This window comes from Podarcis muralis, chromosome 17 (genome assembly GCF_964188315.1).
Source record: "Podarcis muralis chromosome 17, rPodMur119.hap1.1, whole genome shotgun sequence".
Lineage (NCBI taxonomy): Eukaryota > Metazoa > Chordata > Lepidosauria > Squamata > Lacertidae > Podarcis > Podarcis muralis.
Window position 1 is genome coordinate 13323468 of NC_135671.1, and position 25668 is coordinate 13349135.

At 43.9% G+C, this 25668-nt stretch overlaps 1 protein-coding gene across 7 annotated transcripts in view; it reads left to right on the plus strand.

Annotated features, from left to right (window-relative positions):
• The window catches only part of ZNF462 (zinc finger protein 462), a 145877-nt gene that overhangs the window by 93761 nt on the left and 26448 nt on the right, over positions 1 to 25668 (plus strand). For 5 of the 7 annotated variants that reach the window (XM_028711706.2, XM_028711708.2, XM_028711705.2 and 2 more), the window contains one exon: positions 3375 to 3566. The exons of 1 other annotated variant lie outside the window; for it this stretch is intronic. In XM_028711706.2, the coding sequence (XP_028567539.2) occupies positions 3375 to 3566 (192 nt within the window). One more of the 7 variants, XM_028711711.2, reaches the window with a different exon arrangement.

The window sequence follows — 25668 nt, forward strand, 5'->3', positions numbered from 1 at the left end:
CAGTGGTCTTCCAGGTATTGTTGGACTACATCTCCCATAATCCCTGGTATTGGTGACTGGAGTTGATAGGAATTGCAGCCCCACTATATCTGGAGAGCTACAGATTCCCCATCCCTGACATGCCAAGTCATTCTGCCTCTGAATTAGCAGGTGCTCAGGACAAAATGCTTTCACATCTTGCATCTAAAGCTTCATGGGATATTGGTTGGCCAACGGAATGCTAGGCTGGATGGCCCCTTCTTCTGATCCAGCGGGACTATTCATTTCAGCTAATGCATGCACATAATATAGCTCAGGGTTAGTTTCATTTGGCTGAACTGGGAAATGTCCAGATACTGCATTGTCATTTGAAATCTTTCAGGGGAAAGCACAAACGTTTTGCTGTTGACATAGCATTCCCATTTCTGTTCTGATGCAAACAACTTGGATCAGTTGGATTAAAATCTCTTGGGTTGAAATGTATAGCTGCACTTTGGCTTCTTCATTTGGCCTGCTGTCATTACTTTTTTTCTTTTCTTCGTTGTTTTTGTTGTTGTTGTTGTCGTCAGTTTCATAACTTAAAGTGTGTTGCCGCTTTCTCCCCAGTCATTTCCGCCAATCTGCAGAATAACGATTGATTATTATACTTCACTGTGTTGTTTTTTTCTGATTTGTTAAGTTTGGACAAGGTTGTTGCTGCTTTAAATGGTAGAGAGAATCTTACAAAATTCTGAGCGTAGTATGGTATGGTAGTAGGGTATGCTTTGGCACGGGCAGCTAACGGCAGCAGTCCGTAGATGAAGTAACATAAACCCAGTTTATGTGAGCATGAAAAGGCATTTGTGCAACAACCAGTGGGGCCAGTGGGGTTTATTTTACTCACCCACTGCCCAGTTTGCCTGTATTCACCCTGCGACCCAGTTTGCCTTTGTAATGGGCTTGACTGTAACATGCATAGGCCCAACTAAGTGGGATGTTTCACCAACAGAAACAGGAATAAGTATGGTGGGTGGTGAATAGGGAAGATTTGTGGGCCCTACTTTATGTGTGTAGGTGCCACTTGCCTGTGGGTGACACAAACGAGAGGAAAGGCAGCGGGGCTTGAGGCCTGCTGTGACCCAATTAAATGTATTTTGGGGTATGCATTGCTATTGGAAAACAGGAATCCTCAGCCTACCCTTGTGGGGCTGGATCTTTCCTCTTTGCTGCTTTCTCTGTTGATTCCAAACGGCATCTTCCCAATCCTGCCTCAGCTGTCTGCAATCCTTTTTTCCCCCTTCTTTTTTTTTTGAATTCCTGCACTGACCAACTCATCTGTTTTCTGGAAAGGAAGCGGTGGTGTTTGTTATGCTTAGTTAAATATTTTAGAGCCATTTCATCGCCCCAAGTTAATTGGTTTGATGCTTGCTTTAAGAGTCTCCTTTGGCTTTCTCCTTCATAAGCAAATCATGCATCTCTTTTTGGAACCTCTCTTTTGTGCACAAACCCAGAGGGCGCTATGAACCACACTAAATATACTGCTGTGGACTTGGGCGTCTGTGAGCTTTTCCGTATCAAGCGATCTGTGCTGTCCCATTATCATCATCACATAGGATGGTTGATAAATACAGTCCCCTTAAATCAGAGTTTTTAAAAGGCATTAATTTGGCTTATAACACTCGATAACACACTTCCTTTGTTGTGGCCAGTGGCCCATGTACATATTCGGGTCCATGGTCCTTCTGTCCAAGGAAGGACCAGAAGCAGGGCTCACCCTCTGTGCACAGCCTCACATTGACCTTCTCATGCCCCTCTCATGGAGAAGTGAAGGACTGAGATCCATTTATTTGAATGTAGGATCTCCCTGCCCTATGGGACCCAACCTTTCATTCGGATTGGACCCAGACGGCCCAAGAAATCTCCTGTTTCGGTCATTCACTTTTCTCCACAGTGGAGAGGGGAGCATGGGGAGAAGCAGAAAAGGTGAATAACAAGGAATCATGGAAACTGGGTGCCGTCTCTCACTGGATACAATCCTGGCTGAAGAAAGGAAATAATATGATTTCCCATTTATTCACCAATCCTCCAGAAAATGTTACAAATGCTGGTCAGTCCCCTTTCATGTCGGTGCAAGGTATACAGTTTAGGTTTTTCACAGTTCCAGCTTTAGTATGTGATAGAGGACTTTCTGTTTCCAAAGTGAGATTATTTTCACTACGTGGGATGCTATCTCCTCTGTGTGTGCCACATCACAACCCCGTCTTGGCCACTTTTGCTTCTCAGGTCATGGCTGCTTCCACATGCACTCCAAAAGCTGCTTTGCAACTTCTTTACGGCTTGGACCACAGTTCCTAACTGCATGGCTTTTCTTCTTTCCTTTGGCTCCTGTAGCACAGTTTCCATCTGGCTTTGTAATCTTGACTGTACAATGGCATTCTCAAGTTCTGTCCTTTATTGTTAACCTGCTCTGGCCCAAGCACTGGTTATGCTGCATCTCATTCCCAGGCCCTGCTTCATTGTGTTAGGCTTGCATAGCTCAAGGATTATCAGTCTGGCAGATGGTTTCACGTTGGGGGGGGGGGGAGAGCTCGTTCTTAGAGAACGGTTAGGAAGACGGATGGCAAAGGGGTGATACCAAATACAATGGCATTATATACAGAGAACAGTAAAGCAAGGGATTTCTGAGGAGCTGTTTGCAGCCTGCATCCTCTAATGCCATAACCTTTCAAATTTCTGGTTTGTTTTATATATACGCTGCTGTCCTTGCGTGCAAGAAAACATAAATGGGCATTTCTCCACTTCCAAGTCAACTTCCAAAGAAAGCATTAATGAGCAACACCCACCCGCCTTTTCAATTCAATGGGGTGTCTATGATTCCTCATCCATGGCCTCATGACCCGAATCACGATTGGGCAATGGGCACATCATTGGCCGCATGACCCACTAAGAGCCATGTCACATGAACAATGTGTTTGTGGTGTCAACTTCCACCGTAGCTGTTTCCTTTCTTGAATCTTGGAAGGTTGGCTTGTTTGCCACAGGCAAAAGCTGTCCATTCTGCACCACTGCCCCCCGTCGCAACCTCAGAGTAGCTTTGGGCTGGCAGCTTCTACTTGTGGCAAATAAAACCAGCTGGTCCAGTTGCCGTGCACAGTTAGGAGCTACAACCAGGGAGACAAAAGCATCCTCTGTGATGGCCCTATTGGCCCCGAGACCAATAGAAATAGGACAGTTAAAATGATTTTACTCTCTTTTTAGGACTACCCAGAGGAGGAACCCATGGGATTCTCACTGCTGAGTTGAATAGGAGGAGAAAGAGATTGCCCCCTTCCACCTACCCCTCTCCTCCCTTCCTATTCCCCACCCCACCTCTCGTCTTGTGAGCTGATGACTTGCCTGTTATTTCGCTCACCCAGGTGAACATGCCTACAAATGCTCCTGCTGCTCATTTTCCACCATGACAATCAGCCAGCTGAAAGAGCACTCCCTGAAAGTGCATGGGAAGGCACTGACACTACCAAGACCACGCATTGTCAGCCTTGTAACCTCGCATGCTCAACATGCCTCCATGAACCACACTACCGCTGAAGAAGTGGAAGACTCTAATGGTAAGAGGCGCTTCCATTAAAAAACAACCACGACAACCCTAGAGGGAGGAATCAAATTCTTCTCTTTACTGGGGGAAAAAAAGCAGCTTGATCAAAGACATAGTTCTGATTTAGAAAAAAAACAAAAAAACCAGTTTCCAAATGAGCAAATCACTATCCAAATGGATGCTAACAAGCTGTTGGAGAGCCGTGCTAATTCACACTCCAACCCTTATAATTGGCATGTAAAATATTCTGATTTGCCTGCCTTTCTCATTGAGTATTTTAGGGTTCCATGTTGTTAGTACTTCAGGTTACAGACACTTCAGGTTGTGCATTTTCGGGTTGTGCACCGCGCCGAACCCAGAAGTACCGGAATGGGTTACTTCCGGGTTTCGGCGCATGCTCAGAAGCGCTAGATCATGCTTTGCACATGCGCAGAAGCGCCAAATCGCGACCCACGCAGATGCGGCGCTGCAGGTTGTGAACATGCCTCCCGCACGGATCACGTTCGCAACCTGAGTGTCCACTGTACTTTAGAACAAAAAGTGGAAATGTATGTGCCCCAGCTAAGGGGCACATAGCGGATTTTCTTGTTGCGGAAACAAGCCTAAAGTATTGTCTGTTTTTGGCTGTTACCACGAGCGTAGTGACTGGTGTTTGAGGAGACGAACAGATTTCTTCACTTTCACATAAGCGCATCTGGAGTCAGTACAGATGTAATGAGGACCTTCCTTAACCATGGTTATGGAATGGACCACAGAATAGCTCCCTCCATCCTCTCCCCTCTCTCATCCAAATTCCTGCATATCCTTTCTCATGTTAAGTAGGGTGTGAAACCAACCCTTGAAACAGATTAGCAAATCCTGGTTCAGTGGAAATGTGTTTGGTACTCATCCAGATAACAATGACCTCTAAAGGGTGGAAGAGGGAGTATGAAACCCTGTGGTCTGGGCCCTTGTCTTTAGCAGATATTAAGCAAGGGTCTGTGTTGCATCCATACTGGCCCTCAGGAATATTCTGTAGGAACAATGGCACCTGCAAGGAGAGCATTATGGGAATTCTGCACACTATGAGTTGTTAGAATAATTCAATGCTGTTTGAGACTTTTTGCCTGCAATGGGGTGCTATCTGTTCCAAGAAAACTAGGAAATCTGGAGTCATGTTACTTATTTCTGCAGAATTAACCAGATAGTGTATCTAAGGCAGAATGGGCTGCAGTTTGTATCTTGAGAAATCCTGTTGATCTTTGCTTGACCGTAATAATATATGAATTCTAGTCTTCCTGTAAGAGGTAGACCCCCTAATCATGCATTAGCTCATATTCTACCCTTCTAAATCATATAAAACTGTGTTTTAGAAGCCGCTGATAGTTTGCTTCCAGACGGAGCATTCTGGAAAATCCAATGGATGCATAAAACTCTCATTTGTTCTCTGTGAATGTTTCAGTATCCAAATTCAGTGTCAATAGATCCTTCTGCTACAAAACTTAATAATAGTATAGTGTTTTATTTGAGAGTTAACAATGCTACATGTGCACAATCTTGCTGTAACTTCACAGTGGTTGGAGGGTATCTGTGGTTCTCCAGATATTGGACTACAACTCCCATCATCTCTGGAGCTCATAGGAGTTGGCGTCCAACAACATATGGAGAGTCACAGGTTCCCACCCCTGTATTATGGGGTAGTTATATTTTCCCCGATATGGCATGTGGGAGGACAGCTGAGCAAGAGAGTGGCTTCCCTAAAGCCATTTAGCGAGTTGGCGGTGGCTGTGATATTTGACTAGGGACTTCCTGATTCTCCACTCAGTTTCCTACACAAAGAAATGATGTCTAGCAATGAACTCATCAGGTGGTGAATGAACAACTTGAGAGCATAGTTAAGCCCTGAACTAAAACCAAGTAAGCTTTTTTCCTAACATTGGCAAAGATGATGATTTATCCTGTTCCTTATTGTAAATTTGCGTAGTTGGTTTTATGTTTGTGAACATTTGTGAGATAGAAAGAGTAATTCATGTGGACTTTGGGTAGTTTCAAACCCTTGTCATTTGCTAATGCTAAAAGTGGTTTCACCCATTGGGCAGCAATGCATTTTCCGTTGAGTGTACATTCAAAAAGGAGAAGCTGGTCACAGTTCATTGATGAGTGTACCAATATAGTACACGTTTTATAAAATTCACACTTTTTTTTTAAGTGTTCCTTTGAAATGTCTTAGAAATGTACACCTAGAACCAAAATGTGTGAAGCATTGTTAGAGAAGTTGTGCATATGTTCTCAAAATCTTAAGAGTGAGAGAGGGTTGCTTCCTCTATTTTTAAATAAAGTTTTTTCCCTCTTGGTTACAGCTTTCTAATAATAAGCAGCCAACACATCTATTGCCAGGATGTCTCTGTTAGTCAGACCAGCTTCAGGAACAGAGACAATGCCCGTTCACCCTTAACTAATAGGCTTGTTAATCAAATTATTTTTGACAATTATGGAAGCTACCTACTAAGGAGACTGTCAGATTACAGGTGTTGGAATAATCAAATTGGCATTCTCAGCACTGCTTGATAAAGAAGGAAATCCCTTCCGCCATTTTCTAGGCTTTATGGTACTAGCCATAGACTGATTGATTTGGATTGTGGTGGTGACTTAGTTTGCTTTTGGATTTCTAGAAGGGTATTGCAGAGCTGAAAGTCCCTGGCTTTTTGAAAACTGAAAACTTGTACATTGCTGGTGGTGCATAAGGGCGAGATAAAGACATTGATTGAAAGTACACCAAAAGCAGAGGGTGTGCGTGAGATGAGTTTGCATGTACAGCTGAGAGGGGTATAAAATGTGGAGTTCAGACACGACAGGAGGATCGCCACTGTTCTTGTGTGTATAAGCAACCTCTGTTTGAGGACAAGCTCGTAATCGAGTCAAATTTGCCAATGGTACGTAATTTGATCAGTGGTGAGCATGAACATGCTTAACAATAAAACCTTGGGGATTCATTCGGTGATGCACAAGCAGTCTTTGTCTCATGCAATGGAACTGTGTAACTTCCCTTTCCTCTCCTTCCTCCATTCCACCCCGAAAATCTGCTCGGGGCTTTGCTTTCTGGAGCAGATTTTGAGGGAGTGAGGAAGAGGAAGGGCAAGATCCATCGCAACAAGTTGGAAGTCAGTTCCGTGAGCGGAACAGCAGGATTGGCTACAGCCCTGGGTCTTTTCTCTCGTATGGCAAATTAAAGAGGCGGGAATGCAGGACCATTAAAGTTAACGAGCAGTGTTAATCAAGGAGGTTGTGTTATATGTGCAGCGTAGGTAATCCCAATCAATGTGCACATTAATTGGGAAGAGTAATATGTGTGCATGTGTTTTTATTTATTTACGAGGATGTCTAGGCCTCCTTTCTGTCATAGGCTACTTCTAAAGAACGTAAGGAACATATACAATTTGGCCAGGATGGATGAATTGGTTCAAATATAGGTGATTTTAATCAGCGAGAGGGGAGGGGGGGAGAGAGGCTGTTTTAAGCCATTAATTTAAATCAACCCACCTGTTGACACTGCTTCATATATTTACTTTCAAATGGTGCAGACCTGAGGACTGAACAATGGAGCATCCAAAAGTGGCCAAGAGGGAAACCCCTGGGCCTGGCAAACTTCCCCTGCTCTCCCCACCAGCATATTCTGGGAGATCAAGAGGCCTTTGGGATCCAAAGGTGTTCTCGATTTGCCCTGACATGCCTCTGGAATGTCTGCATTTTGTTCTCCCTGCCACAAGAGCATCATTTGCAGAGGGGAAACGGCAGAGGTTTCCTTGGGTGCAATGAGGAGGTCCCTATGGATGAGATCTCCTGCTCTGCCCATGAATCTCCCTTTCCCCCTACACAGAGGAAGGTCTGCAAAACCCTTTGACTCCCTTCAGTAACCGTAAGGCAGGGGTCGGCAAGGTTTACCTCGCCTGGGCCAGTTCACTCCCGCAGAGATCACTCTGTGGGCCGGATTGTGTCTATGCATGTGCAGACACGATTTCCAGCGCCACGGAAGCAAGTCCCTGCTCTGCACAGCACACGGGGACTCACTGAGCGGGCGGCACGGTTCGGGGGCCATTTAAACGACCCCCCATGGGCTGCTTGTGGCCCATGGGCAGCAGGTTGCCAACACCTGTTGTAATGTCTATATCTATCTGTCTGTCTGTCTGTCTGTCTACCTAAATGTTTGCTAAGCCATTTTTCTCAGAATGACCTAAAGTGGCTTATATTAGAACCAATTAAGAACATCCAAGCTAAAACTATTGTTTACACCACATGGCACTTTCCCCCCATAGAGGAAACAAAGTGGGCTCTAAAAAGATAATAGGGGTGTTATTCAACTTAAGTTTTGGAAATGAATAAACAGACTGTTTAATAGGTCTGTGCTGAGTAAAACTTAGTTGAATGCCATCCTTGGGAACTGATACTGAAACAAATATTTAAGGCTAAAAGTTTCTGTTCTGCAAACTTCCGCACTTCAAGTTCATACCTTAATGCATTTGGGAGCTTTTCAGGAAAAGTTGTCAAAGAGGTTATTAATGTTTCCTTTTTTGATTTATGACTACATAATTCCTAGGAGGCATAGTATGCCGAGATTATATCATCTTGCTTTAAAATGTAGGGCCAATGCGATATCCTCATATGTTTTAATTTATTGTTTTGTAATTTAGTAGTTGTTTTCAGCGTAAATGACTTGCTTTACAATTTGGCAATGTGAAGAGCGTAGCTTTTCGGTTCATAATTTTATGCATTCGGATTATTATTTGCAAAGTTCCAAATTACATGAATAATTTTATACCAGTGCAAATTCACATAGGACCTTTGGAGTGCACACAGTACACAGTCGTAATGGGAGATGAATTCTTGAATTTGTATTAACTTTGAGAATCCTTGTTTGTTTCAGCTTGCTTTTTTTTAAAAAGTGTCTTTTGGAGACCCCCTAGCAATTAAAACTACATAGCTATTGCTATGAAAACCGCAGAGGGCAGGATTCAACTAATGAGTCCCGTTAGCATAAGCCCTGTGCGATTCCTTCCACTTGCACAGTGTGGTTTCACTGCTCTCCCCTCCCCCCCCACCCCCCAAAAATTATCTCATTATCTCAGGAGGGTGGGGAGGTCAGAAGAATCTCCAAAACAGTGGACTGGGGAGAGGAGGAAATATGTGAATCGTTCCACTGGCAAGCCAAAATGATGGGACGTTGACTTTGCACAATGTTGAATTCCTCCCATAGCAATTAAACTGCAGCACAACGTGTCAGTTTTGCAGAGATACCAAGAGGTGCACTAACAGAGTGACAAACACAAAGCAGAGTGTGCAGTGCGCCATCCCCAAGCCCTTTTGCTCATGCCAGCCACAGTAGGAGATGTGGTTAGTGGCTGTTCCTTTAACTTTTTGCTGCAAATGTTTTTGGCTGCTGTTGCTGATGGGCAGGGGCAGAGGAAGGGGTGTGTGGTGGGGGTGGTCTGCCCCGGGTGTCACCACTGGGGGGGGGGACAAAATGCCGGGCAGCACTCACCGCGGGGCCTGCAGCACTCCCGAACCACACGTTCCTCCTGGGAGCGATGTGGTGCCTTGGGCGCCCACAGACTCCGTGCTGCCCCAAATGGTCCGCCTGCCGCTTCCTCCTCAGCTGTAGGGTGACTGAGCAGGAGGAGGCAGGCAGACTCCTCAGAGGCCCCATGGAGCGTCCTGCCCCAGTTTCCCCTGCCCCTGGGCACAGGGCACGCGCGCCGCCCCAGGCACCCAATCGGCTTGCTCCGCGGCTGCTGATGGGTCCAGGAATTGGACTCCTTAGGAGATGCAAAGCAACCCGTGGCCTTTTTTGTCACCACATTTGGGGGATTTGAATTGCTTACCAATGGGACGCGGGCGGCGCTATGGGTTAAACCACAGAGCCTAGGACTTGCTGATCAGAAGGTAGGCGGTTCGAATCCCCGCGACGGGGTGAGCTCTCGTTGCTCGGTCCCAGCTCCTGCCAACCTAGCAGTTCAAAAGTACGCCAAAGTGCAAGTAGATAAATAGGTACCGCTCTGGCGGGAAGGTAAACGGCGTTTCTCTGCACTGCTCTGGTTTGCCAGAAGCGGCTTAGTCATGCTGGCCACATGACCCAGAAGCTGTACGCCAACTCCCTCGGCCAATAAAGTGAGATGAGCACCACAACCCCAGAGTGGGTCACGACTGGACCTAATGGTCAGGGGTCCCTTTACCTTTACCCATTGCTTACCAACAGCAAGAGCTTACTGGGCACCTCCATCATCACCACCACAACCAGAAGTTACTCTCTCCACCTGCCGCTGTAGTGAACGCATCCTGTTCTTATAGCTGATGCTGCCATGGAGTTAGGTTTGCACTGTTAATGTACTTACGTACTTCAAATGTACAGTCGATTGAAGCGGTAATAGAAATGAGAATATTCAGGAAGAGGAATGTTCTGCCAGAAATCAGGGTTGTTAGAGATTGTTTTAATTACAGTGGCTCCATGTAAGTGTCGTTAATCTTCAAGGGCCGTTGAAAACACTCGCCAGAAATACTTTCCAAAGGCTGGGTGTATTGTTTCCCTTCTAAAGAATGAGCTTCAGGCTGCATTTACACATCTTGCAAGTGATTGCTCTGCAGTAGCGGTCTTCCTCCCCACTGTCAGGGCTGGGACATCATCAGCTGTCTGAGGGGAGACAGGAGGCAGGGGACAAAAGTTAATAGGACTAAGTCAGACCAAGTAAGAACTCCTTTCTTAAGGTTGAACTAATACAAACCAATGGGCAAAGGTCAAAAGGCAAGCCAGTAGGTAAAACCAAAAAACCAATGAAGGACGCAGGAAGATCAGTAGTCAGTCTAAGTCAGTGGTATCCAAACCTTTTCCAAAGAGGGGCAGATTTGATGAAGTGAAGGACCGTGGGGGCCAACCAAAGTTGTTGAGTTGTTTTTTTTTAGGGTTGGAGTTGTTGAGGATTTTGCCCCAGGAAATAAACTGCCACAGGAGCTGGATTAAAACCAACCGGTGGGCGGGATTAGGCCCCGAAACGGACTTTGGACATGCCTGGTTTGGGTGGATAGAGCCACTCTTGCCCCCTGAGCTAACTACATCAGCAACAGCAGACACATCCTAGCAGATGCTCCCATGGAATTTTAAAAGGTGGAGGGTCCAGAAAGATACAGAAGTCTAGGGCCAAACAGTCTTGATTTAAATCATTTTTTTTTTTTTTACAGAAAGACTCATTCTTGCTGGTATAATCTTAATATTTACAACCAGATGAAGGTTTCATTTTTGGAATAATAAAGTGGTTTTTACTGATTTGGTTATACTATTAGAAATACACAGACCGATAATTAAGAAATTATTGTGTGGTTTAATAAGTTAACTGTTTATATTTGGACAACTTTTTCTGCTGTGCTTTATTGGAACGAGAAAAACAATCATTTCCTTAATAACAATTTAAACAATTTATTTAACTGAAACAATAACATTATAGCATATGTATACATGTTTGTTAACTGATGTGGTTAAACAATTTTTTTTAAAAAAAACGCACCTTAGACTGAGTTTTAGCACACACGAAAAACTTAAAACAAATCCTTATTTCCTGATGAATAGCCTTTCTCTATCCCCACTGACACCTGCCTGGTTCCATTTTTCTTTGTGCATGTGGCGGTTCTGCAGGTAAAGTCAGAAACGTTTTCTCAGCCATTGTGCTCAACATTTTTTCTTTTTTTTGGGGGGGGGGAGAAAAGATTCTTTTAATTGCACCTACATTTTATTTTATTTCTAAATTTTATCAGTTTTTCAGTTTTACAACGATTAAACAATTTCAATAAAGTCTACCCATCACATCTACTTCCCACCCACCCCTTCTGTGATTTCTTATGTTTTATCTTTAGTATTGCATATTCTGATTATTCCCTTATTTGTTTATTTTTTTTCCATTTAAAGATCCTTTTCATATATATCTTCACCACTCATTCTGCGTTAATCCTGCTAATGTATTAAGTTTACAATACAATGGTACCTTGGTGTAAGAACAGCTTAGTTTCTGAACAGCTTGGATTAAGAACGCTGCAAACCCGGAAGTAGGTGTTTTGGTTTGTGAACTTTGCCTTGGAATAAAAACATGTTTTGCTTCCTGTTAAGTGTGTTTCATTTGTAAATTGAGTCTCCTGCTGCTAAGGGAAAGCACGCCTTGGTTTAAGAACGGACTTTCGGAACGGATTAAGTTCATAAACCAAGGTACCATTCTAATTTCTCAGGTTTTCCACAAATTTTACCCATTCTTCCCTGAATTTCTTTTCTTCTTGGTCTCTTAGTCTTCCAGTCAGTGTCTCCATCTCTGCATAGCCCATCAATTTAGTCTGTCATTACTCCTTGGTTGGAACTGTATCTTCTTCCCATTTGGGAGCACAAATCGTCATGGCAGCCATTGTGACAGACATAAACATTTTTTTCCTGAGCTTTGGGTACCTCATCACCTATTAGCCCTAAAATGAAAGCTTCCAGGGTTCCCCCCCCCCCAAGGCTATCTTTAAATCATTTCCCAGAAAGCTTTCTCTACTTTGCATGACCACCACATCTGGCAAAAGGTGCCTTCTTTCTCTTTACATTTCCAACATGTATCTGATTCCGATTTATACATTTTTACTAATCTACTAGGACTCTATACATCACTTTCCACCCACAGCGTAGTGGAATGCATAATCACATTCTGACAATCAGGTTCTTTTTAAATAAATAAAACAACAACCCTTTTTTTGTGACAGCAGGAAATGACCTCTCTGTTCCTATCTCAAAGTCTCTGTGCTCACTATCAAGTTTCCGCAGAAGGTTTCTTGTTCCTTGCCATCCAATCTGCTATGTTAATGTCTTTTTTTAGAAGAGTGAGACATAGATACTCCTTTTTTCTTTTCTTTTTTAAGGATAGAAAGCATTACAATACCCTTCCCAGCTATTCCTGAATCAGGCACTTGTGCCCTGTACCTGCCAAGAAAAATATTTGTCCACTCGGAGTGCAGTTGTGGTGCCAGTAATTTGCAAAACAGAAGCTTCCTTTTTATCTTTTCCCTCCCCTTTCCAGAGCATTTGCTGCAATTTTTCTTCACAGTAAAGTCTTATTTTTCTTTCCGGAGTGCCCGAGAAAAGGAAGGAAAAAGCCAGCTATTCAACAAAAATAGACTCTATCCCAAGCCCTCGCAACACACTTTGATAATTTACTACAACACCCGAGACCATCTATTATTTCTCTCCTTAGACACTTGAGGTTTTCCTTTATCAAGAACCACTGCATCAGGAGGAGGCTGAGATGAAAAGTGTCTGCTGTGACTCAGCAGAGCTTGGCTGAGGTGAAAGCTTTTTTGGTGGAGCTCTGTTTTCTCCACACAGCTGCCTAAGAACTGTGCACACCTTGGCCATTAAAATCCCCTCTAGACTTGGAAGGTCATTGTAAGAGGTTTTTAAGGTCTCCACTATGGGAAACTGCTTGGAGCTCTAGTGGGACAGGAAAATATTGGGCTGCATCTCCCTGTCTTCTACTCTTCACCTCAAAACATGAGTAGATGCAGCTGCAATTCCCCCCATTGCCAGGGAATACTGAGAAACAGAAGGCAGCAGCCCAGAACAACTAACCTTGACTAGAGACAGTGGATTTAACAAGCACAATTCAAAGTGTTTGTGCTGACCTTTAAAGCCCTAAACAGCCCCAGCCCAGTATACCTGAAGGAGCGTCTCCTCCCCCATTGTTCTGCCCAGACACTGAGGTCCAGCTCCGAGGGCCTTCTGGCGGTTCCCTCCCTGCGAGAAGTGAAGTTACAGGGGACCAGGCAGAGGGCCTTCTCAGTAGTGGCGCCCACCCTGTGGAACGCCCTCCCATCAGATGTCAAGGAAATAAACAACTATCTGACTTTTAGAAGACATCTAAAGGCAGCCCTGTTTAGGGAAGTTTATTATTATTATTATTCTGTTGGGAGCCGCCCAGAGTGGCTGGGGAAACCCAGCCAGATGGGTAGGGTATAAAGAATAAATTCTCTTCCTCCTCCTCCTCCTCCTCCTCCTCTTCTGGCTGACTGAAGTGAGCACACCTTGTTCCTCTCAGCTAGCGCAAGGAGCAGCAAATCGCCACACAATATTTTCATTGGGAATAAAAAGCTGGGAGCGGGCAAGTCAGTAGGTTTCCTATATAAGGGGCTGATCATATCTCCATCATGTAGCTTCATGGTACCCCAAAACTGAACCTGTTATTTGGAACTGGTAAATATTGCTTGTAAAATTCTTCAGTGTTTCTAATTGAATGAATACTATACGGTGGTACCTTGGTTTACGAACTTAATCTGTTCCGTATGTTCGTTCTTAAACCAAAGTGTTCTTAAACCAAGGTGTGCTTTCCCATAGCAGCGGGGGACTCAGTTTACAAATGGAACACACTTAACAGGAAGCGAAACATGTTCTGCTTCCAAGGCAAAGCTCCCAAACCAGAACATCTACTTCCAGGTTTGCAGCGTTCTTAATCCAAGTTGTTCATAAACTAAGCTGTTCTTAAACCAAGGTACCACTGCCAGGCGGCAGCAGACTCGTAGAAACCTGTCTTTGTTCGAAGTTCACAGTAGCTACTAGGTAAAAGCATAAATGCTGCACATGCAAACACAACGAAAGCAATATATATATATAAAAACTCCCTTCGCGCATACGTTTTTTTAGTGGGATAGCAAACAGAAATTCTTAGGCATAATGTTATCTGCAATGCTGAAATGCTTTTATGCTAAAAGGAAAACAATTAGCAACACCCCATGGAGTTTAAGAATTGGATATTGGTTAATATATAAATTATTTGGAGAGAAAATCCATGTAAACACTATCAGATAAAGAAGCAATAGGACACTTGCATAACCTGCTATTGATGTCACAGCAACCTCTTAATTGGGGATGTGTTCTTAGTTATCTCATAGGTTTCGTATCCCTTTTCCTCTGTCTCATTGTGAAGATAAGGAGGCTTTTGCTGTGTTGGTGCCAAAGATCAAGAGACACAGCATATAACTTTTCTGTCGAGGTCCAGTTTTCTGAGTGGTTGCTGAAAACTTGCTCCTTTTTTGGTTTGGGGTGGGCAGAAGGTAGATAAGATCTACTGGTTAAAGACTAGTTGATGCCTTCTTCTTTCTTCTTTGGCCATGACTCATAGCCAAGCAAGGTTGGCTTCCATAAACACGGTTTTAACAGTGAGTCCGTCAGTGACCGTGGAGGCCAATTCTGGATCCACAAATGACTAGGTGATGTACAGTAAGTCAGCAATACACTTTTGACTCCCTGTTCTTTAACAAGATCAACAAGAGCAGCAAAAGCTCCCCTCTGCCAAATAGAATTAGATTATTAGAATCTCTGGTTTGCAGCGACTCAAATGTTGATTTGTGCTTGTATAAGAGGGCCATTCCAGTGCATGAATCATAAGGTATAGTGGGCAACTGTCTCCACTACTTGAGCCACCATTTTGCATTCAGCTTCATTTGATTGACTTCAAAATAATCATCATCATCATCATCATCATCAGATTAGATCTCACAAAGTAAACCCACAAAGCCATCCCCTGTCTAAATGATGCTCTGAAGCTCACAGGGCCATGTTGATTGTGTTCGTCTTTTGAACTCTAGCAGTGAGATAGGGAGAGGAAGCTTCAGCACCAGCAAAAAATAACAAGTAAAAGCTTCCTCTTACTTGAACAGAGCTTTAGAAATTACCAAAGTATACAGTCGTACCTTGGATCCCGAATGCCCTGGAACACGGATTTTTTGGCTCCCGAACGCCGCAAACCCAGAAGTGACTGTTCTGGTTTGCGAACATTCTTTTGGAACCCGAATGTCTGACGGGGCTTCTGATTTTCCTGCAGCTGATCAGAAGCTGCGATTTGGTTTTGGACTTCTGGAACGGATTCTGTTTCACTTCCAAGGTACGACTGTAATGTAGAACAGAACTATGAGAGAAGAATTTCTAGGAACTGACAAACCACCTTGGCAGCGTGAGATTGAGGGGCTGTCATTCCGCCCCCCCCCCCCCCGATCTTTTGAAGATGCAAATGAGACTAAACTGGCTGTGGGAAACTGGGAAATTGAATGGTGGTAAAAATCTCTATTACCTCAGCTGCAGTACAAACAAATGTGTGAAATAAGTTAGGGGGGGAGTTCCAGGTTATCTCTGCCTCTTCTTGGCAGAAAAGAGATGATGTTTCCTCTTAACCTTCATTTCTGCTTATCCCTCACTTCCTGTGGTGTCTCAGCTGATCACTTAGCATCCCCAGTGATACGCTGACAAAACTCCTATATTTTTGTAGGCAAAAAGAGCAGTGGGTGCACACATGTTAGAACATATTTGAGGTGGGAGTAAATGAAGAAGCAAGAGGGCGAGCTGTCAGATCTAGAGGATTATGCCCTTCCATTCTGCTTCGCTTATTGATGTTGTGTTTTCTCAGCATGGACCCAAGAAAGATAAGAAAATATTGGCTGTGGCACAGCTGAAGTTGAGCGCTTTAATTTCCCATTAATTTCAGAGCGAGAAGTTTAAGCACACACCAAAAGCAGTGAAATGTTTAAAGTAATTCGGCTGGCCAGTGATTCCAGTACCATAATGCAGGTTTTTCCACACACGCTACTGTAAGGTCTTCTTCCTATATTTGGGTTGTTCTGAATACTTGGGAGCATGTGCACAGTTGTGCACAGACTTCGAGGGTAGAAAAATTAAATGGTCAGGTGCTTTCCTGATCAACTCCCCAATTTCAATTCTTTCCCTCTCTTTCTGTAGGTTTATATTGATAACGTCAGTTATATTTATAATATATGATCCACTGCGCTGTAAGCTTTTATAGGGATGCTTCTCCAGAGTGGCTGGAGAAACTCAGCCAGATGGGCGGGGTATAAATAATATATATCCTGTACCCGTGAAAATCTACGAAAGCAAATATCTCACCTCTACGGGGAGGAAACCTTCCAGCTGACAAGAACCTACGCACCAGCCTGAAGATGACGAGTGAGACCTCGTCGAAACGTCGCCTAGACACCCCAAAACCTGCATTCCTGTACCCGTGAAAATCTACGAAAGCATATATATATATATATATATATATATATATATATATATATATGGGATGCCGGTGGCGCTGTGGGTTAAACCACTGTGCCACTTGGGCTTGCCGATCGAAAGGTCAGCAGTTCAAAACCCCCCAATGGGGTGAGCTCCCATTGCTCGGTCCCAGCTCCTGCCAACCTAGCAGTTTGAAAGCAAGTCAAAACGCAAGTAGATAAATAGGTACCGCTCCAGTGGGAAGCTAATCGGCGTTTCTATGCGCTGCTCTGGTTCCGCCAGAAGCAGCTTAGTCATGCTGGCCACATGACCCAGAAAAATGGTCTGCAGAAGCGGACAAACGCCGGCTCCCTCGGCCTTTAAAGTGAGATGAACGCTGCAACCCCAGAGTTGTTCGTGACTGGACTTATTTGCCAGGGGTCCCTTTACATAGATAGATAGATAGATAGATAGATAGATAGATAGATAGATAGATAGATAGATGATAGATAGATGATAGATAGATAGATAGATAGATAGATAGATAGATAGATAGATAGATAGATGATATAATATAATAATCAGTGGTAAATTTTCTTTTTAAAGACTTCAGAGCAGTATGGGGTCAGGTGCCTTTTGAATTCATTTTAACTTTTTTTTAGATTAAGTTCATTTCCCTTCTAAGTGAGTTTGACACTTGTATAAGAAGTTGTACAGCGTTTGTCCTCTGTAATCCATTCAGACCTGCACACGTTTATAATTCAAAGGGGGAGGAAGATTAAAAAGTTTCAAAGGAGCATGGATAACACCCTTCACCCTTTTTTCAACATCTAACATTCCCACAGTCCACATCTTCTTGTTGCACTCTGTGGTCCCTTCTGTGTAGTATATCCTTTCAATATTTTTTATTTAAGTAGCCAGAGCTGATCAAAGGATTCCAGATCCTGCCTTGGTAGGCTGTTGTATAATTTCTTGGTGGCCACAAAAAGCGAGTGGAATATATATACTGCACAATGATAGCTGCATTTCCTTCAGTGCTCTGAGCTTTTATGACAAACCTTCATTTACACTGTCTTTTGATGTCTGCCCCAGGCTCCTTTTATAAGTGTTTAAAACTTGGAGGCTGTGTCCTTCCAGATGGATAGATTGGGTTTGTCATTCAGCTTCAGATTGCCCACAGCAGGTTTGCCTTGCATATTTCATTCATTCCCATGTTCTTCTCGGGCATGCACCCCCATAAACACACACACACACAAAACCCAATATGTGACACCAGGTAGGCTACCCCTTGAGATATAGGCTTTGTGACATTTTTTTTAAAAAAAAAAAAGCTTAAGAGAATTGCACTATTTTATTTAGTTATTTTTCAAATTTTATTTATACTTTTCAAATTTAAACATTTCATTAATTTTACAATCATTTCTGCATTTCAAAACTTGACTTCCTTCCCCCTCTTTCTTACATTTCCTTACATTTATTTTTAATATCCCCTGCATTAACTTAATTTGCTCATTTATTCATCTGCTTTAAATATATACTCTTACAAAACTGCAGGTTATTACAACAGTCCTGCCAATGATCTTATCTGTTTATAATTTATGTGTAAATATTCAATAAACCATTTCTATTCTTTTATTTAAAAAAGTTTGTTATCTTGATTTCTTTTACTCCCAGTAAGTTTTGCCATTTCTGCATATTCCCATAATTTTTTTCATCCATTCTTCCTTTGCTGGGACTTCTGCTTCTTTCCATGTTGGAGTGAGTAGCATTCTAGCTGCTGTAGTAGCATACATGAATAAGTTCCTATACATTTTAGATAGTTCTGTCCCTATAATTCTCAAAAGAAAAGCTTCTGGGCTGTTGGTGGGTTGTTGTTTTTTATGAAGGTTATTTTAAACATCCTTTTCATTTCATTATACAGTGGTACCTCGGTTTAAGAACAGTCCGGTTTAAGAACGATTTCGTTTACAAACTCCGCAAAACCGGAAATAGTGTATTGGTTTGAGAACTTCACCACAGTCTAAGAATGGAAGCCGAACGGTGGAAGGGCGCCGGTGGTGGGAGGCCTCATTAGGGAACGCGCGCCTCGGTTTAAGAACGGTTTTGGTTTAAGAATGGACTTCTGGAACGGATTAAGTTCGTAAACCAAGGTACCACTGTATATCATTTCCCACTACAGTGGTACCTCGGGTTACAGATGCTTCAGGTTACAGACTCCGCTAACCCAGAAATAGTACCTCGGGTTAAGAACTTTGCTTCAGGATGAGAGCAGAAATCATGTGGCGGCAGCAGCGGGAGGCCCCATTAGCTAAAGTGGTGTCTCAGGTTAAGAACAGTTTCAGGTTAAGAACGGACCTCCAGAACGAAGTAAGTTCTTAACCCAAGGTACCACTGTATTTTAGTCTCTCATCATCACGTTTATGCACAAGCAGCAGGGGAGCGCGGTTCCACAGATGTTCATTTGTTTCCCCCAAACAAGGTACCGATGCTTTTGAAGGATGAATCTGCAGCTCTTGGGAAGAGGGGGTCACTGGTGTGGGGCAGGACCAAAAATGGCTCCTCCTGTCTTGTCTTTAACAGCCAAAGCAAGGTAACAGCAAGCTAGTTGCTGGAATATTAGTGGAAGGGAGCTGCTGCAACAGCCCCAGTCCTGCCGGCCACCATGTAAACATTGCTCTTTAATTACATCTCGACATCTTGGTTACCTTTCAGCTGCAGTAAGAAGTTGGCTACGCAGACAGTTCATAAGTTAATAGCCATATACCTGTTAAAAGGGACGCGGTGGCGCTGTGGGTTAAACCACAGAGCCTAGGACTTGCCGATCAGGAGGTCGGTGGTTCGAATCTCCTCGACAGGGTGAGCTCCCTGCTCCTGCCAACCTAACAATTTGAAAGCACGTCAAAGTGCAAGTAGATAAATAGGTACCGCTCCGGCGGGAAGGTAAACGGCGTTTCCGTGCGCTGCTCTGGTTCGCCAGAAGCGGCTTAGTCATGCTGGCCACATGACCCAGAAGCTGTACACCGGGTCCCTTGGCCAATAAAGCGAGATGAGCGCCGCAACCCCAGAGTCGGCCACGACTGGACCTTTTTTACCTGTTAATGAGCAGGCACAACCAATGCTGTTGCCTTTTCAGCCTTGGTCAGTTCAAGGGCTTACATCTACCCGGTCACCCTCACCTGAAAATGAAGGCGCTATCCAAGGGCAAGAGGCATAGCTATGTGGCTTATTATAATACCTTCCTATGCTATTTTATCCATTTCTCCCTTTGTTTTGCTTCTTGTCTCCTTTCAAGTGCCTCCCCCTCTATCTGTGCAGCATGGAATGAGCAAATCTGAAGTGCTCTTGAACTCTTGCTTCCTTACCTACCTGCTTTCCTGTACTCCTGTCACACATTTCTCATTGCTATTTAACGTGTCGCTTTAGGGTGAGGGCTCTCAAACTTGGGAGGGCGAGTAGGGGAAGAAAACAAGGGTGGGGTTCAAGGCAGGTGACTGATGTTGCTTCGCTTGCTGAAGTGTGTGGGAAGTCTGAGGGCTGCGTTCTTTTTCATTTCCTTTTATCTGCACTTGGTTAATCGCTTCGCAGTGAATTAAGCCCGGCTATTTCCACAACCCAGCAACCATAATCACACCCAGCCCTGCTCTCTGTGTTTGTGTATCTGACCATGTGAAATTTGCAGTCGGAAGTCTTGATTGCTTTGATCCATATATGTAACTTAATCCCGGTCCGCTTACAAACGTGAGGATCATAGCAAACAGCTGCAGCCCACAATGCTTCTCAGGTGGTACAGCAGGAGTCGTGGCTGTAGACTGAAGTTGGGGAAATGGTAATTGTTCTCTCTTTCTGTCTCTTTTCTCATACACTCATGCTCTGCTGACTTTTGAACTTAACTTTAGTAAGCAATCGTTATTAATTTACCCCCCCCCCTTAGGACTCCGAGGACACAAACTGTTGCTGCTTTTGTGTTATGTACAGTACTGGGGCATGGTGGATGGGTTTGTGCTCACTTGGCAGCGTTAGAAACTCAGATATAGAAGCTAGGAGCCAAATGACTTCTTAAACCAAGATTAAAAGTAAAGGACCCCGACAGTTAAGTCCAGTCGCAAACGACAGGGGTTGCTGCGCTCATCTCACTTTACTGGCCAAGGGAGCCAGCGTTTGTCCGCAGATAGTTTTTCCAGGTCATGTGGCCAGCATGACTAAGCCGCTTCTGGCGAAACCAGAGCAGCGCACGGAAACGCTGTTTACCTTCCCGCCGGAGCAGTACCTATTTATCTACTTGCACTTTAACGTACTTTCAAACTGCTAGGTTGGCAGGAGCTGGGACCAAGCAATGGGAGCTCACCCTGTCGCGGGGATTCGAACCGCTGACCTTCCGATCGGCAAGTCCTAGGCTCTGTGGTTTAGACCACAGCGCCACCTGCGTTCCAAACCAAGGGTGCAGTCAGCAAAACGGAATGTCTAGTTGACATTTTTGTTGACATTTTGTCAACAATGTAAGCATACAGCAATGCTGCCCTGACCCTGCTATATGTCCAGCACTGGCCCTGACTTCTTACCCACCTTGGTTTGGACATTAAGGGTCTGTAGCTACCTTTGCTAGCTATGAGCATTTAGAGATTTTCATCCTTCTTGGAGTCCTCCTTCACCGTTTGGGCTGTGCCGCCCTTTCCCCCTACTCTTAAGAAAACTGCATTGTGTAACTACTTCTTTTGACCATACATTTGCTAGGTCAGAGGTTTGGTGATCTTTGATATATTTTTGGTAACCTGTAGAAGCCACAACTCAAGGTGACGCAGTGGATGACAAAACCTCTTGGGTACTGGACTCTAAAGAACAACAATTACAAGTATCTTGGAATCTGCATTGCAGGAGACGGCGTTTTCCAGCACCCTCTTTGGAAATCTGTAAACCAAGGTTCCTCTGGGATGGAGGAACAGCCACATGACGTGGCAGCCTGCCAAGACACCTCAGAGGCTTGCCATGCATCTGTGGCATCCCATCAGCCACCTGCCAAGCGCCTCTTGTCCTGCTTGTTTGGGGAGGGAGATGGGCCGGGGGCGAGGAGCTGCCACTTCTGATCAGCGGAATCTCTGCCAGGAGAGAGACAAACTAAGTTGCATCCAGCAAGGTTTATTTTGGCCGCTTTTGTTGTTGTCGTTGTTGGGTGTCCTAGCCCTTGCCTTCCTCGGTTCCTGCCGGTCTTATATACCAACCTTTCCCTCCCCGCCACTGACTCCCCCCCCCCCAATATCCCAAATCATGCTGCCAGTAACATATAATTAAGATAACTCAGGCTTGCGTTAATTATTTTAGGTGCCTTGCCATGCTCTTGCAAGGACTATTGGCACATGCTATGAAGTGTTGGTGACACATTTAGCAGAAAAGACGCTGGCACAGCCACTGGGGCAGAGGTGGATGCCTGCTGATTATAGTCGGCACCAGCGGAGAAATAACTTTCTTTAAAATAAGATTGAAATCTCTCAATGATTACATTTTATTTCAGCATTGTTTTGTTACGTTTGTACGAAAGTCTTTTGTAACGCATGCTTGGCCTCTCCCATTGCATGTGTTCTTATTTCAAAGGCAAAGATCCAAAAGGACATGGCTAGTTATTGAGGAGCCAGATTGGTGTGTAGCGCAGGGGTAGGTGCCCAATTTGGTGCCATCTAGATTAAAGGTAAAGGGACCCCTGACCATTAGTTCCAGACGTGGCCGATTCTGGGGTTGCGGCGCTCATCTCGCTTTATTGGCTGAGTGAGCCAGCATTTGTCCGCAGACAGCTTCCAGGTCATGTGGCCAGCATGACTGAGCTTCTGGCGAACCAGAGCAGCACAGGGAAACGCCGTTTACCTTCCCGCTGGAGCGGTACCTATTTATCTACTTGCACTTTGACTTGCTTTCGAACTGCTAGGTTGGCAGGAGCAGGGACCGAGCAACTGGAGTTCACCCCATCGCGGGGATTCGAACTGCCGACCTTCTGATCAAGCCTAGGCAAGTCCTAGGCTCTGTGGTTTAACCCACAGCGCCATCCGCATCCGTGCCATCTAGATTAGGGCTGGGCAATATCTGGTTTCCAGCATCGCAACCTATATCACCAGCTAAAGATCACCAGGGCCCGATTTAGGTTTGAGGAGGCCCTAAGCTACTGAAGGTCATGGGGCCCTTTATATGTCCAGCTGTCCTTTGTCAACAACAAATTGTTGCTGTTTTTTTGTGTTGAATATATGCTATATGGTAATTTATGGACCTAATAGGTATCTAAAGCCATTTGCACATGCAGAATGTAGGCACCCTATGTATATAGAAATGAGCAAAGCAGTGATATTTTAGGGAGCCGGCTAGCAGGCGGGGCCCATTACTTACCTTATAGGAACCTACACGACACAAAACACTGTTGCTGTATGTAGGTTTTATTATATTTGTTTTTTATCTTACATTTTGGAAATGTACATCCAGTTTTTGTTTCCTTTAAATTTTTTGGGGGGTCCCCAAGAGAGTGTGGCCCTAAGCTAAAGCTTGTTTAGCTTATACGTAAATCTGGCACTGAAGAGCACGATATACTGATGTATCACGATGTCTGAAATAAGGGTGGAACTACTATGTCGAGGCAAACAGCAGGGCAGAGCAATACAGTGGTACCTCGGGTTACATGCGCTTCAGGTTACAGACTCCGCTAACCCAGAAATAGTACCTCAGGTTAAGAACTTTGCTTCAGGATGAGAACAGAAATCGCATGGCGGTGGAGGGAGGTCCCATTAGCTAAAGTGGTCTTCAGGTTAAGAATAGTTTCAGGTTAAGAACGGACCTCCGGAATGAATGAATTAAGTACGTAACCAGAGGTACCACTGTATCAGGTTTTCAAATCACGATGTCTGGAATAAGGATAGAGCTATGTAGAGGCACTGGCTGGCTTCGTGGTTTTCCCCGCATTGTGGTTTATGCCAGCACCTGCTCTTGTGAGCAGAAGGGGAGAGCTGAACTGCAAGAGTTAACAAGGGCTGCAGAAATCGAGAGAAGCATTGGCTGGCTTCCCCATTTCCCCCACATTTTGAGTTTTGCATAGCGGAGACACAAACACCCGCCGTGTATATTGCCAAGTCAAAAATTATGAAACCAATATCACAATATGGACTTCAAACCAGTTTGGGACGGCATATCAATATATGACCCAGGCCTATTCTATATACTTTCAGACTACAGCTTCCATCATCCCTGACCATTGAGCCAAGGCTTACAGAAAGTCTGAATTAGAATAGAGCATATTTTAATTAAATGTTTTCTTAAGAATCAGCAGAGTAGTAGTATTTCTCTTTCTCCCCCCTGCCAAGGTTTGTTTGTTTGCTTGCTTGCTCGCTTTAATTTATCATAGCATTTATACCACGTTCTCTGCTGCACAGAGGACACCTAAAGCCATTCGGAATATGATTAAAAACAATACAAAGCTAAGCAAATAGATGAAAACATAAATTCCATTTAAAAATTAATAATATTGAAAGCTCCCCCGGAAAATAATTGAAAGACTGTTCTAGCATGTGGCCTCAAAAACAAGTATTTTGCTTCTATATAAACTTAGGAACTTTTATCACAGAAAGGTACTTGTGAAAAATCTTGTCGTTTTAAGTCTTATTATTTAACAAGTAGGAAACTCACATCTGTATATCAGTACTGATTACTTTCTATCAAAAAAATAATAATATTCATTTAGGTAGTACTGAATTTCCAAAATTAAAGAAGCAAAGTGTGAGAGGCGACTAAGGGTGCCAGAGAGGACTATTAAAAAAGTTAGCCATGAATGCAGACAGCCTTGTGGGAGGAAATGGTATTTGCAAATCTGGGGGTAGTTCACTGTTCCAAGTATCCAGTTGCTTTCTGATCGTATATATTCCCCGAATTGGAGTTGAAAATACAAACTGACAAAAAGTGCACACTGAACATGAGAAATACAAATTAGCTTTGTATTTCCTTCCTTTCCAATTCTCCAGATAAAAACACTGATCTTTCTACTGCTCCCTTTTTCCTTTTCAGCTGGAAGCTAAAATTTCTTCTAAGCTGTGTTTCATTTATTTATTTGCTGCAGCTTTACCTATCAGGCTGTGTGTTATGTGCAAAAGACCAGGGTTAAACTTCACATCTCTCTCTGTCTCCCTGTAAAGGAAAGAGTAGGAATATCCAGTAGCAAGCTCTAGGGAGAAAAGTAATGTATTAAAATCTTTTGCCAAAGGAGATCTGCTTAAAAGATCTATCTTTGGATCGTCTTGGAAATATTACTATATAAAGGGGGGGGGGGGTCTTCACAGCCCTGTTTCAGAAAACCACCATTGGTTCTCCCAATGAATCCTCAGAACTGCAATAGGAGGGTAGAAAGCAGGGTTGGCAAGGGGTGTGGCCTGTGAAGGTCCTGAGGGCCTGATAGGGGAGAGGCTGGGGGCCATAGTCGTCTCTTAGGCCAGAACTAGGCCATCCTTGTACTAGGACTTTGAGGAAGAGGTCTAGACCCCTGTTATCAGCAGCGATGCGAGACTCAATTCTTGTTATTTATTGCAAGCCTGGTACCTGGCGACTCCCAAGGAAGGCCCTCACAGAGCTGCAATTCTCAGCACCCTTAACAAACCGCAGTTCCCAGGATTCCTTAATTGTTTAAAGTGGTATAAAAGTCTTTTAAAACGTGTGCTTTGGATACTGTGTGTTTGAAAGGGAACATCTAGGTGAATCTAACCAAAACGCATTTGCAAACATCTGCATAGTTCTGCTATTCTAGTCAGGCATTTAGCTTTGACCACATAGTGTTCACCATATTTATTATATAAGGCTTGAAGAATAAATGCTGCAAGACAGGAAGTCTCCTGTTCAGCTGTTGCTTTTATAATTTTATTTGGGACTTTTCTTGTTCACCCCCACCCCACCCCAGCAAAACAATAAATCATAATCATGAAAATACTTTTTCATTGGCTATGTAGTGTTTCCTGCCTTCTAGCTGTCGCTATTGATTGGTTGAATTGTTAGCATCACTTTGGGGGAGTTAGTCCTCCATTGCCTCAGGTGTAGAGTTTTAACCCCCCCCCCTTTCTTCTTCCTCCTCCCTCCATTT